The sequence below is a fragment of the Apodemus sylvaticus genome, chromosome 18, assembly GCF_947179515.1.
Source record: "Apodemus sylvaticus chromosome 18, mApoSyl1.1, whole genome shotgun sequence".
Lineage (NCBI taxonomy): Eukaryota > Metazoa > Chordata > Mammalia > Rodentia > Muridae > Apodemus > Apodemus sylvaticus.
Genome location: NC_067489.1, coordinates 30,675,435 through 30,689,116, shown reverse-complemented (window position 1 = coordinate 30,689,116; position 13,682 = coordinate 30,675,435). Strand labels below are relative to the sequence as shown.

Here is a 13,682-nt window from a genome sequence, read left to right as displayed (position 1 = left end):
CAGCCAGGGCTACACAGAGAAACCCTGTCTCGAAAATAAAAAAAAAAAAAAAAGAAAAGAAAAGAAATAATAGTGCAAGTAAATGCTGTATGGTGCTATCATGTCATTTTGGGTGGTGGTTTAGCATGTCTATATTTGATCTTTAATTTAAAGTTTTCTCTTCATCAGAATCATCTTGTCCCATTTTGAGGACAAACAACTCAAGAAGGCCTCCTTGGGCATTATGGGCACTGAAAAATGCTGTGATAATTGCAGACCCAGGTAAAAATTTCTTCCTGATGAACCTTTTAGAAACTGTTAATCCTCCTTCTGTCCAAATCCTGCTTCATTGAATTTTTATTTGATATTAAGTATTTTAGTTTTTTTTTTAAAATGACATAGTTACTTTATTTAAAATAAAACAAAGTGAAGAGGTTTACTTTTATACGATAAAGTCTTAAAACAGTAGTCCTAGTTAGTCAATAGTTGCTTTTAAATATGAATAGCCCAAAAATAATCATTAAAGGCATAAATTATCAAAATTGATTTGAAAAGCATTATTCTTGATGTTTGCCATAAGGGCAAGTACAATTATGCAGATAGTTAAAAAAACGAAATATAAAACACTGTGAAAACACTAACAAAAAGAAAACTTGCATTACTATTTTAGTATTTAGTGGTAGGGACTTTGGAGCAAAGGAGCAAAGTGTGTTATCAGGGATAAAGCAGGACACTGACCAATGTATGGTGTTAGAGTTCTCCAGAGAAACGGCACAAAGGATAGAGGGAATAAGGAGGGAGGGAGGGAGGGAGGGAGGGAGGGAGGAGAGAGAGAGAAAACAAAAGAGAGAAAAAATGAGAGAGAGAAAGAGAGAGAGAGAGAGAGAGAGAGAGAGAGAGAGAGAGAGAGAGAGAGAAGGAGGAGGAAGAAGAGGAGGAGGAGGATGATAGAGGAGGTGTGAGATAGAAAGGAACAGGAAGGGGACGTGACGGGCATTGGTGTGGTAAATCTTAAAACTTGTAGCCAAGTTTTGGTCTGGACACTGCATCAGGCAAGCGCTGATGTTACAGTGTTGAAACAAAATTCACTGCCAGCAAACTTGTTTTTGCTAAGGCTTTCTACCCAAATTTCAACCCAAAATTAGTGAGCATAAGTTCCATCTTTGAAGTCATCTGATCATAAATAGTATTCACATCTACCAAATACATTTGCTGTGGCGTCTAGATTACTTTCTGATCAAGCAACAGCCCCACTTTGACATGCAAGCCATGCAATCCAGAAGACATAATCCCAAGTATACACAGCCTGCACGTAAGAACTGCAGAAGCAGAAGTGGGGAGCAGGAACTCATGAGTATCTGGTGATACCACCGTCTGCTTACAGAATTAGTGGACAGCTGGGCGAGCCTGTAATGGCAAGTTCAGAGGTTCAGACAGGAGACCAAGAGTCTGAGACCAGCCTGTGATGCAAGTGATCTCAAAAAGAACCTAGGTCCCATAGTGAGACTGTGTCTCAAGATACCAAGAACAAAAGCTAATGTAAGATGCACAGCAAGCATGACCCACCCCAAAGCCCTTAATCATCACCCCCCACCCACACACCCCGAATCTATGAGGAGATGAAGGAATGAAGAAGGAATCTGCAAGCCAGTTCTAATTTCTTAGAAATTAGAGCGTTTCAGCCATTTGTTCCAATGGCAGCTTATGCACATGTGCTTTCCACCGAGTCATAAAGCAAACCTTGACAAGTGAAGAACCGTTTATTCTATTTGGGTCAAATATGCCTTTTGCTTTAATGGAGTCAAACTAGAAAGCAGCAGTGTGAAGAAAAGAGAAATCTCCAAGCTCTTAGGAACCAAACAGTACACCTCCAAATAATCTCACAGCCAATCAGAAAGTGTCTTGAACTGATTTAGAATAAGAACATGAAACACCTGGGACATAGCTAGTCTGATTCTGCAAAGATAGTTTATAGTGTTAATGCAACATGAAAGAGCACAGGTTTCAGCACACAACTAAGCATTCACTTTAAGAGACAGGAGTGAGAGGAAACCAGACTAGAAGGGAGTAAGTAATAAAGAGAAGTACATAGATCAATGGCATAGATGACAGAGCCAATAGAGGAGGCAGCGAGCTCACAAGTTCATTCTTTTCCAAGACTGGCAGGGAAAAGGGGGAACAGCATACAATATCAGAATGAAAGAATTCACTGCAGACCCCGTGACTGACAAAGGGAAGGCTCTGAACAAGCCAGTTTACTGGAAATGCAGTAAAAATGATCCAATGCACCAGTTTCTTAATGGGCTCTAATTGATAGTGCTCAGGCTTGGTGAAACTTATGCGTAGTTCTTCCTTTAAAACCGCTGAAAAGAGAACTGTATAGCCCACATGGCTTCGATGACAAATTCCAGCAAACATTTAAATGAGGAAATGTTCCCACTTCTATAGAAGGGCTGCTCGTGCCTACTCTCTGAAAGACGGCTGTGGGGAAGGAAGATCAGCGCCTGGCAGAGGTGAAAAGCAGGGAGGATAGATGTAAGAGCAGTGCATTGTGGTGAAGGTTTGGTGAGTCTGTATCTAGGGATGTGCACAGTTTATTATACTGTAAATAAAGTAATACAAGTGGTACCTCTTTGAGGTCACTGTGCCTCTAGGTACAGTAGCTGTATGTCAGAAGCAGCATTGTTAGGGATAGAGATTTAAAAACTTTTGGAAATTAGTGACAGCCACAATAATATATATTTAAGGTAAGATAATGTATACATCATACTTTATGGGAACTTGATAACTTTAAGTACTCTGAGGAAAATCACTTGAGCATCCTACTAAAGAGGTAAATGGGAGAATAAACCCAAGCCAGGGGATTTCTTCTTTAAATCAAAACATAATAGGTTTAACTGGAGTACTGAATACATTCTTACTGCTATTTTAAAGATATATGTGATGTGGAAAGAACTTGAATTTGGTAATTGAATATATTAGTTGATAGTCTCTAAGGACTTCTTTTGTTCTGCAGCTTAAAAAAAATCCAAAAAAATTTAATGACAGTTCTACATCTACTTGGAGGCTGACTAAGGAGTTTTACTGCTAGATGTACCAGCATGACAGGTTCATAAGCTCAGTGTTCTATTGTACAATTATTAGGGTTCAAACTAACGTGTTACTACATTGCAACTTTTAACTTAGAACCCTTTTTACTCCTTTCTGGTGTAATGTAACACAAGCATCCAGTACTTGTATAATTGATCATGGTGGCACTGCCCTGGCCAGGATGCTGCCTGTCTGCTTTCCGTGAGCCTGTTTGCCTTCTCAGTGCCTCCATACCATTTAGCTTCTGGGCACCACGAGGAAGCGCTATCTGTGATGCTGCACTATTATTTGTGTCTTATACACATGGATAATACCCATGCTCTTGATCGTAGTAAGCTTTATGTGTAGCTTTGGAAGTGTTAGACACATTTGTGAAATTTTTTACATGGTTTATTTTTGTATCTTTTTATTTCTAAGGGAACATGCTTTTGTTGGAATTTTCTTAGTATATTACTACTTTCTTTCAGACTGAATCATTGCTTTCCTGTTAACAACTCTGAGGAGACATCCCAAGACTTTGGGCCACAAGCATTCCAGCTACTGTCTGCTGTGGACGTCCTGCAGGAGAAGTTTGGAATTGGGATTCCGATTTTATTTCTCCGAGGATCTGTAAGTGTATCTGTAATAGCTCCTGTGAGTATTTCTGACAGTTCTTCCCACTGTGTGACTGTGGCTCTGACTTTCTGTAGATGGCTTACTAGCAACGCAGAGACACCTTGAGTTCCATCTTAACCCTGCATTCTTTGCTTGAGACAAATCCTGTATCACATCGGATGCTGTTTTGCTGCATCGGATGCTGGTGGTCAGCTGTGCGCTGCAGACTGAAAATAGTGTATTCATTTACCACACTGCAATTGCATTAATCCCTAGATTGGTTTTTCTTAGGCTAATTAAGGAAAGTTAACTTCCAGTATCTCAAGGGACTGGTAGAACAAAGTTGTATCTTCTGATGCCCAGATAGGATTATGTTCTTTGTGTAAAACTTTCATTTCAGCGATTATGTGTCTGGGTTTGGCAACAGTGTACAGTGTACATAGCCTTCCCTCCGATGGCATTTTATGTCAGAAGTATTTAACATTCTAAGGAAAGACTTCTGTCTATTTTAGTGTCTTACCAGTGAATACCTGATTTAATTGGACTCCTTTCTGTTTTGAGTGAACCGTGTGGGCTCATTACGCTGGCAAAGGTCAGGCACCAATACACTCACAGAGCCGCTTTTCTGTAGCCCTTCTGTTTATATGATAATTTTATTCCGAATTAAGAGTCTGTACATTTAAGAATTATATATTACGATCACTTTAATAAACCAAGAGTAGAAGGCAGAATACTTTGTAGATGGACCTATCTGCTTATTTAAAAACATGCTTTATAGTAGAGGATAAATGTTCATTTTGTATATAGAATTTTAAAATCTTTTAGGTAAGCATTTGCTGGTTAAATACTCAAGTGCTTCATGTAAATGTTTTTGCTTGTGGTTAGAAAATAATCTATGGAATTAGTTATGAAATATTTTTAATGAAACACATTGAAAACTTGTATTATCCTTTCAAGTGTCGGTGCTTTTAAGATAATGGAGTTTAAAATTTTGGTTTTAAATAGCAAAAATGCTTATAAATGTAACAATAGAAGTATTACTTAAGCAGTTTTTATTTTTATCAGCTCTGCAGGAAATCTCAAATGTAAATGAAATTCGTACATTCATTTTCTATCTTTGTCACCTTTAAAACCCCTGTATCCAGTGTGAGTAATTTATGGAAAGTGTCCTTGTTTGGATTTGGTATGATCCAGCTGTATCCGATATCAATAAATAAGTTTGTCTCTTGTCAAACTTTCAGTGGTCACAAGAGGGATCAGGTTTCACTTATTATTGGGAAACCAAGTTAGACGTCCTCTGCCGGCAGTGTCTTCTGGGAGTCCTCAAATTAAGCAGTTCATCCTTAGTGAAACTTTATACTACCCTTGCTAGCTCAGAGTGTCAAGCTTTGAAAAAGTATCACTTAATGAAAATGTCTAGATGCTAACGATAGTGAAAATAAGGCAAGTTTCCTTTCTCTGTTCTCAGTGATCTTGATATCTGTTGGGATATCGGTGAAAAATTATTACTGTAATTCTCTTGAGAACTGAGCAAGTTGTTCCCCTTAACCAATTTAGGGCAAGTTAATACCTTTGTATGTAATTTTAATATGTAAGATGATATATCTGCCCGTCTTGGAGTTATTTTGAAGAGATGATTTTTATAAGCATAAATTTGGTTTCAGTAGTGCTTGATTCTCTTCCACATGTTTTTTAAATATTATAAACACTTAATTTATCCATAAATTTGTAAAATTGAGTTTAAAAATTTGTCTTAATGTGTCTAATTAGAAAGTACCCAAGATTGTGTAGTGAACTTTGTTTTAAGTGACTAAACAGTTCACCATGTAAAAGTCTGTGACATTGCTCAAACGTGTCATAACATAATCAATGGCCATAATTTAAAGAGAAAAACCACATCAATCATTTGCATACCAAGATTAGCATCTTCCCAATGCCTTGTCAAAGTGCTAATTTTTATCAAGGCCTCAGAATTAGGTACCACTTAATATTTTAGGATGTGCATATACACACGTGCACCGGTGCTCTCACCTCTGTGTGTGCATGTGAACACCAGAGGTGGACATCGGATGTCTCCCTCCAGTATTCTACATTTCATTCATGTTCTTTTGACACAATTTGTCACCAAACCAGGAGCTCAGTGTCTAGGTTAGACTGGCTTTCCTGTGAGTCCCTGACATTCTTCTGACTCCATTTTCTGTTGTCGCACACTGTAGCTATAGCACATTCTCCATACCCGGCTTGTCTTCTTAAGTAACAGTTTACTGGTGTTTCAAGAACATCATAACACATGCAGTGTATGGTTACAGTCAATCTCAGTATTCTCCTGACTCTTCCCAGACCCATCCCACTGCCTCTTTGCCAATCCCAACTTTATGGTTCCCCCCACCCCAACTTCTCCAGTCATGGGTATGAGCATCTGTTAGAATGTGTTCAACCTTTCAGGAGCTATGCCTATAAAGAATGACCCTCTCCCTGAAAAGCCAGCAACTTTCAATAATTGTTCCCTAGGAGCTCATGAACCTTTTCTCCACCCCTTGATGACAATTATACTAGCTTGATTATGTGAAGGCAGCCACAGATGCTGTGGATTAATGGGTGCAGTGGTCTGTCATGCCCAAAAGACACTGCTTTGTTCAAGTTCTACATGACCTCTGGCTCTAACAATCCCCTTTTGGGATGAACCCTGAGCCTTGAGGGAAAAAAGTGTGACCCAGATCTCCTATTTGTAGATGAACACTGTATAGACACATATCCTCTGTGCTTTGACCAGTTGAGAGATTCTGTGTTAACTTCCACCCACTGTACAAAGAGCCTTCTCTTCTGAGGCTTGAGAGTGGTACTAATCTCTGGCTATAGGGACAGGAATTTGGAGGCAAGTTTAATACTATATCAGTTTAGCAAAATAATAGTAAGGGATTCACCCCTGGGGCCGTGAGTTCCTTAACCAAATGTTCTGGCCAGGTTTACAGTGTCGTGTATGCATTTCTTCCTGTGGAATGGGTGTGGGAGCGGTGGGGAGAGGACAGCACGTAAACCCTGCCAGAAAGCACTGTAATATTCAGGCCACGCTCGGACCCGTGGGCACATCTGGCCATGTTGGTTGTCATTTTAGTGCACAGGGTTAACAACTGGATAAGAACTTGACTTTCTCTCCCCCAGTAGCTTTCATGGCACCTTCTGGTATTGTGGAAGCTAGCCAGCAGGAAGGAAACTTCCTGGTCAGTACCAGCTGGATTTCTCCATGTTCTGTGGCCAAAGCACTTGGTGTCTTCAGCAGTGCAGCCTTACCACTAAGTTCTGGTGGGAAACCAAGAGCGGTAGCAGTGGTGTGTGTGTGTGTGTGTGTGTGTGTGTCAGCATCTGTAGGAAAAACTAAGCAACAATTTGAGAGGAGGAATCCCACACTAGCCTGTTTGTTCGGTGACCTGTGGCTTCTTTGAGTAGTATTGTCTCTTGTGTAGCCTAACTCCAATTAAACTCTTATATAAGAGTGTGTGAGTTACTAACCTTATAAACAGTAAGTTTCTGCTTTATATGGGTTTTAATTTTTTTCTGAATTTTATTTTGCGTTTTTTACTAATTAACCTTACATCCCACTCATTGCCCCACTCCTGGTCACCCTGTTCCACAATCCTTTCCTTATCCCTCTTCCCCACTTCGCCTCTGAGAAGTTGGGCCTCCCTGGGGATCCCCCAGTCCCAGCACTTCAAGTCTCTGTGAGGCTAGGCTCTTTCTCTCCCACTGAGGCCAGACAAGGCAGCCCAGCTAGAAGAACATATCCCATGTATCCAACGGCTTTTGGGATAGCCCCTTCTCCAATTGTTCAGGACCCACATGAAGACCAAGGTGCACATCTGCTACACATGTGTGGGAAGGCCTAGGTCCAGCCCGTGTATGTTCTTTGGTTAGTGGTTAAGTTTCTGAGCCCCAAGGGTCCAGATTAGTTGACTCTCTTGGTCTACCTGTGGAGTCCCTATCCCCTCTGGGGCCACAATCCTTCCTCTTGTTCATCCACAAGAGTCCCCAAGCTCCATCCACTGTTGGCTGTGGGTATCTGCATCTGTCTGAGCCAGCTGCTGGGTGGGGCCTCTCAGAGGACAGCATGCTCCTGTCTGCAAGTGTAACAGAGTATCATTAATAGTGTTAAGGATCTGTGCTTGCCCATGGGATGGGTCTCAAGTTGGGATTGTTATTGTTGGCCATTCCCTCAGTATCTGCTCCCTTGTGTTACATTACTTGTAGACAGAATAAATTTGGGGTTGAAAGTTTTGTGGGTGAGTTGGTGTTTCTATTGCTTCACTTGGGTTCCTGCCTGGCTACAGGTGACCCCTTCAGGTTCCATAGCCCCAATGTAGTAAGTCACAGCTAAGGTCACACCCATTAATTCTTGGGTGCCTCCTTTATCCCTGACTCATCCTGGAGATGCCACCCACTTCCCCACTCCTGTCAGTTGTAGAATTCCATTAATTCTCATGGCCATCTGGCCATCTCCTCTGTCCTTCCCTACACCTGAGCCTGACCGCCCCCCCCCCATTCCTCTCTCCATCTCCCCTCCCACTTCCCTCCTTCCATATGCCTCTATTTTATTCCCCGTTTTAAATGAGATTCAAACATCCTTGCTTCTGCCTTACTTCTTGTTTAGCTTCTTTGGGTCTATGGAGTATACCATGGTATTTGTATTTTATGGCTAATATCCATTTAAAGTGAGTACATACCATGCGTGTCCTTTTGGGACTGGGTTACCTCACTCAGGATGATATTCTCAAGTTCCATCGATTGGCTTGCAAAATTCATGATGTCTTTGTTTTTAATAACTGAATGGTTTTCCATTGTGTCCTTGTACCACATTTTCTTTATCAGTTCTTTAGTTAGGGCTACATCTAGGTTGTTTCTAGTTTCTGGCTATTATGAATAAAGCTGTTATGAACACAGTTGAGCATGTGTCTTCGTGGGATATTGGAGCATCTTTTGGGTATGTGCCCGGGAGTGCTATAGCTGGGTATTGAGGTAGGACTATTCCCAGTTTTTGGAGAAACTGCCAAATTGATGTCCAAAGTGGTTGTGTAAGTTTGCACTCCGAGCAACGAAGGAGTGTTTCCCTCCCTCCACATCCTTGCCAGCCTGTGTTATCTCGTGAGTTTTTTATCTTAGCTATTCTGATGGGTGTAAGACGGAACATCAATGTTGTTTTGATTTGCATCTCCCTGATGACTAAGGACTTTGAACATCTCTTTAAGCGCCTCTCAGCCATTTGAGAGTCCTCTGTTGAGAATTCTCTGTTTGCCTCTGTATCCCATTTTTAAATTGGGTTATTTGATTTTTGTCTAACTTCTTGAATTCTTTGTAAATTTTAGATATTTGCCTTCAGATGTAGGATTGTTAAAGATCTTTCCCAATCTGCAGAGTGCAATTTTGTCCTATTGACAGTGTCCTATGCCTTACAAGAACTTTGCAATTTCATGAGGTCCTATTTATCAGTTGTTGATCTTAGAGTCTGAGCCATTGGTGTTCTGTTCAGGAACTTGTCTCTGTACCAATGCATTCAAGAGTATTTCCCACTTTCTCTTCTATGAGATTTAGTGTATCAGGTTTTAGGTTGAGGTCTTTCATCCACTTGGACTTGATTTTTATATAAGTGTGTGTGTGTGTGTGTGTGTGTGTGTTTGTATGTGTGTATGTGTGTTTAGGAAGCTTATAAATAGTAAGTTTCCATATGGGTTTTTTAAACTCTTGTTACTCCCCTCTCTCCCTACATCTCCACTCTACCCTCTCATCCTACTCTACACCGTAAACCTCTTCCCCCTTTATATCACGTGTGTTCCATTATCCCCTTCCCTAATATTTTTTTCTTTCACCTACCACTACTAATAAATGGTCCCTTTCTAGTTTCTTGGATTCTACAGGTACTCCAAGTTAAGCACACTATTTGAAGTATTCAAGGGTAGGGTCCACACATAAGTGTGAACATGTGATGATGTTTGTCTTTCTGGGTCTAGGTTCCCTGAGTCACTATTGTTTCCCATCTCAGTCCATTTCCATGCAAGTTGTTATGGTTGTAGTTTTCTTTATAGCCAAATAGAATTGTATTGTGTATAGGTGGTGCCACACTTTCATGATCTATTCCATAGTTTAATAGCTGTTTTCATGTCCTAGCAATTATGAACAGAGCAGCTATGAACATGGATAAGCATGCATCTCTCTAGTAGGAAACAGAGTCCTTTGGGTATATACCCAGGAGTGATTTATCTGGGCCATAGGATTGATTTAATTTTAGCATTCTGAGGATTCTCTTTGCTGACTCCAAAGAGGCTGCACCAGTTTTCCATCTCACCAACAGTGCACAAGTGTTCCCCAGGTCATCACCAGCATTTCTTGTCTTTTGTGTTTTTAAATATTGTCCTCAAAGTAGTTTTAACTTGTTTTAACTCATTCTGGTGCTTAAGGATGGTAAACACTCCTAAAAGCATTTCCTAGGCATCTGTATTTCTTCTTCTGAAATGTCTGTTTAGTTCCATAACTCACTATTTGTTTTCTTAGTGTTTAGTTTTTTCAATTCTTTGTGTGTTCTACAGACTAACCCTCTGTCAGATGTGCAGCTGCCAGTATTCTATAGGCTGCTCCTTCGGTCATGTAATGGTTTCTTTCTTAGTACAGCCTTTTAATTTATAAAATTCAATTTGTTGATTAGTGATGATATTTAATAGATGACGGGGCTCCTTTTCAGAAAGTCCTTATCTGAGCTTATATACTGAGGCATACTCTATAGTTTTCTTCTAGAAGTTTCAGAGTTTCAGGTCTCACATTGACACCTTTGATTCATTTGGAATTTATTTGCCATATCTACCCTCCATACAGGTGCTGGGGATCCAAACTCAGGTGCTTATATTACATCAAGCACATATCTACTGTGCTATCTCCCAGCCCAGATCATGCTTTTGAGAAAAGATTGGATCTATTCAGCTATCAGAACTGTTGGTAGATGTGTGTGTGTGTGTGTGTGTGTGTGTGTGTGTGTGTGTGTACCTATGTGCACACATCTGTATGTATCTATTTTAGAGACATGATCATGCCTAGACTTACTTTAACTGGCGATTCTCCTGTCTAAGCCTCCCAAGCAGTAGAATTATAGGCATATACTACTGTGGTCAACTGTAACTGCTGTAGTTCTAGTCATTCACCAAAGTTATAAAAACACGTAGCAGGAGTGGGCTATTCAGTTTCATTTTCTAGACAAATTATTTCACTGATTGATATATATTACTATGGGTTGGATCTGTTGTTCGGTACTAGAGAACTTGGCTAAATGCACAAGACCCTTGGTTTGTGAAGAATTACATATTGAACTCCTGAAACAGCAGCTGTGACTATCTCTGGACTTTAGGAGCTGGCAAGAGGCAGGGATGGCAGGAGGAGGAGGTGGGAGAGCTAGGAACTTAAGTCTCCTTGAGTTATAGAGCATTTGTTTTTATGTAAGGCAGTACATTGATTTTTGTAGACGATACACTCTGAACTAGAGGAGGGCTACATCTGGTGTGGATAGTGTCATTTGGGAAGAAGTAAGTATACTCTGGTACAGAGAGCGACACGGACAAGTGGATGGTTGGGAGCTCCTGTGTGAGCTTGGCCAGAGCAGGGAGTTTGTGAGGGTGTCACTGGAACGTCCTGTTTTGTCTGGGATTCAGTAGGTTTGGGGGGATTATAGTTGATACAGACATTTGGGCTCAGAAAGAGGGAAGAAGATATGAGAGCAGGCCACCCTCAGCACGAAAAAATTTACAAAAGCCAGTTTCATTTTTGAAGACGTTTGGAGAAGTGGCAGGTTTTCATTTTTCTTCCCCATTTTCTGTTGTACCAGACACTAGACCAAAGGTTTTGCCTCTAGAATCTCGTCCTCTGGGTATTGTGCGTACCCTGCCCACCAGGTCTTTACTCGTCAGTGTGTGGGCACTGCACTCTGTAATATGAACCGTATTCTTTTCAAGTTAACTTGTAAAGGACCAAAACAGTATGAAAAATTCCCTCTCAAGATTGCATTCCACAGAGCTATATATAGGCTTTCAGAGCTAAAAATGTCTAAATAGATACTATATTCTCTCTACAATGACTTTCTCATTCTAAGTAGTTTTGGTTATTCAGTGAATAAGATGGAAGATTCAACCAACCAGAACATTTATGCAGTTAATGAGGATGTCTTGCTCAGAATAAGATATCATTAAATGTTTTTCAAAGCTTTACTATAGGGCTGGAGAGATGGCTTAGTACTTAAGATCTGGTCTTGCAGAGGACCTGGATGGTGTAGCTAGCACCCACATGGCAGATCATTCTGTAACTCCAGATGGAGGGGAATTTGATGCCTTGGCTTTTATAGCTACTGCATGCATATGGTGCATATACATACATACATATATACATGTATGCATACATGCAGGGAAACAGTCTTACACATTAAAAAAAATTTAAATCCTTATTGTATTATTTTGCCTCTAGTAAACAGGTTGCCCAGTTTACTTTGAGTTTATAGTTGTACCGGCAATCTGATTCTTTTAAAACAAAGATGTAATATATCACAGAATAAATAGGTTTCATTTTCTGCCTAGTGGTTACTATAGAAACATGGTTATATCAATTTATTTGCACAGAATTTACAATGATTATTGATCATAAAGGGAAGAGATACTTTCTACTAATTAGGAAAAGCCTCATTACTTCATCTCAGTAAATGTGCACATTAAATTTAGGGGTTTTTTTCTTTTTCTTTTTTTTCTGCTTAGGAAGAAAAAAGGCTAGGGAAATAAACTTACATGTCAAAAGAGCTAGTAATGCCAGTTAGGGAACTCAGTGCTTTTGATGTTATTTGTAAACAATAGAATCTCCTACCATAAAGTTAGGCCCTACCAGCTCTTCATGACTAGTCAGGGAAAGCTAATTGCATACTGATGGAGAATATTATGGACTGTATGTGTGTGTATACATACATATATATATACACACACAAATATACATACACATTTATATTATGTATATAGTAAAATGGTTGCTATACATTTAACACGGACAGCTGAAAGGCATTCCTTTGTCAGGCATAATTACAGGGCACTCTAACAGTTGTAGTCTCCATGTTGTGTATCAGTGCTTAAAACACAGTCAGCTGTCATGTGTTTGACTTCAAATACTTGATTCAGATTGACCCCCCACTGAGCGTTAGCACAACCACCTGTATTCATTACCTTCCTCCTTGTGATGACCAAATGCCCGGCAGAAGTAACTTAAGGGAGAAGGTTTTTTGGGGTCATGGTTCACGGGATACAGTCCCTCGTGGCAGGGGAGACATAGCTTAACATGAATTTGACCATAGCACTGGGAACTTGCCGCTGGCCATATGATGGAAGCAGGAAACAGAGAACTCAGCCTGGATGTAACTCTCAGAGATCTGCCACCAGTGATCCATTTTTTGCCAGCCATGCCTCCATGTCAAGGTTCCACAACCTCTCAAGAGACTGTCTCCAGCTGAGGACCAATTTCCACATGCATGAGCCTGTAAGCAGTGGTTTGACATCCAGAACATAACATTGTGTTATGTTGTACATATTGCAGAGGAGTAGCCTTTGCCTTCCATCCTGCTTGTACACATCCTGCAAATAACATCTGATTGGCAGAGCTTAAAATCACCTTAAGAATTCTGAATGAGAGAGAGTCCTAGAAATGTGTTTGTGACTTTCTAGTTTGTGTAATAGAGGGCACTACAGATGGAGGTTATAATGACACATGAATTTCATTTCTACCACAGTCATCTCAAGAACATCACACATAATTTTCTGTGATGCACACTTCCACGCACACTTAACAGCAGTTCCGTGTGGAGAATCCATGAATTGGGCAGCGAGACTGAAGTGAACAAAGAGTGCTTTATAGAGTCCCAGGGCAGAGTCTTCTCTCTGACAGGACAAGAGACGTGCACGACAGCTTCCTAATGGCTCTAGAACTTAATGCTTGAAGAGTCCGCATGAGAGTTCTTC

The 13,682-nt window shown here is 40.4% G+C and overlaps 1 protein-coding gene across 8 annotated transcripts in view; it reads left to right on the top strand.

Moving 5' to 3' along the window:
- Wrn (WRN RecQ like helicase) overlaps window positions 1-13,682 on the top strand; it is a 134,141-nt gene that overhangs the window by 90,509 nt on the left and 29,950 nt on the right. For 6 of the 8 annotated variants that reach the window (XM_052162536.1, XM_052162538.1, XM_052162541.1 and 3 more), the window contains 2 exons: window positions 169-261; window positions 3,537-3,702. In XM_052162536.1, the coding sequence (XP_052018496.1) occupies window positions 169-261; window positions 3,537-3,702 (259 nt within the window). The remainder of the gene's footprint in view (window positions 1-168; window positions 262-3,536; window positions 3,703-13,682) is intronic. The other 2 variants (XM_052162537.1, XM_052162540.1) reach the window with 1 other exon arrangement.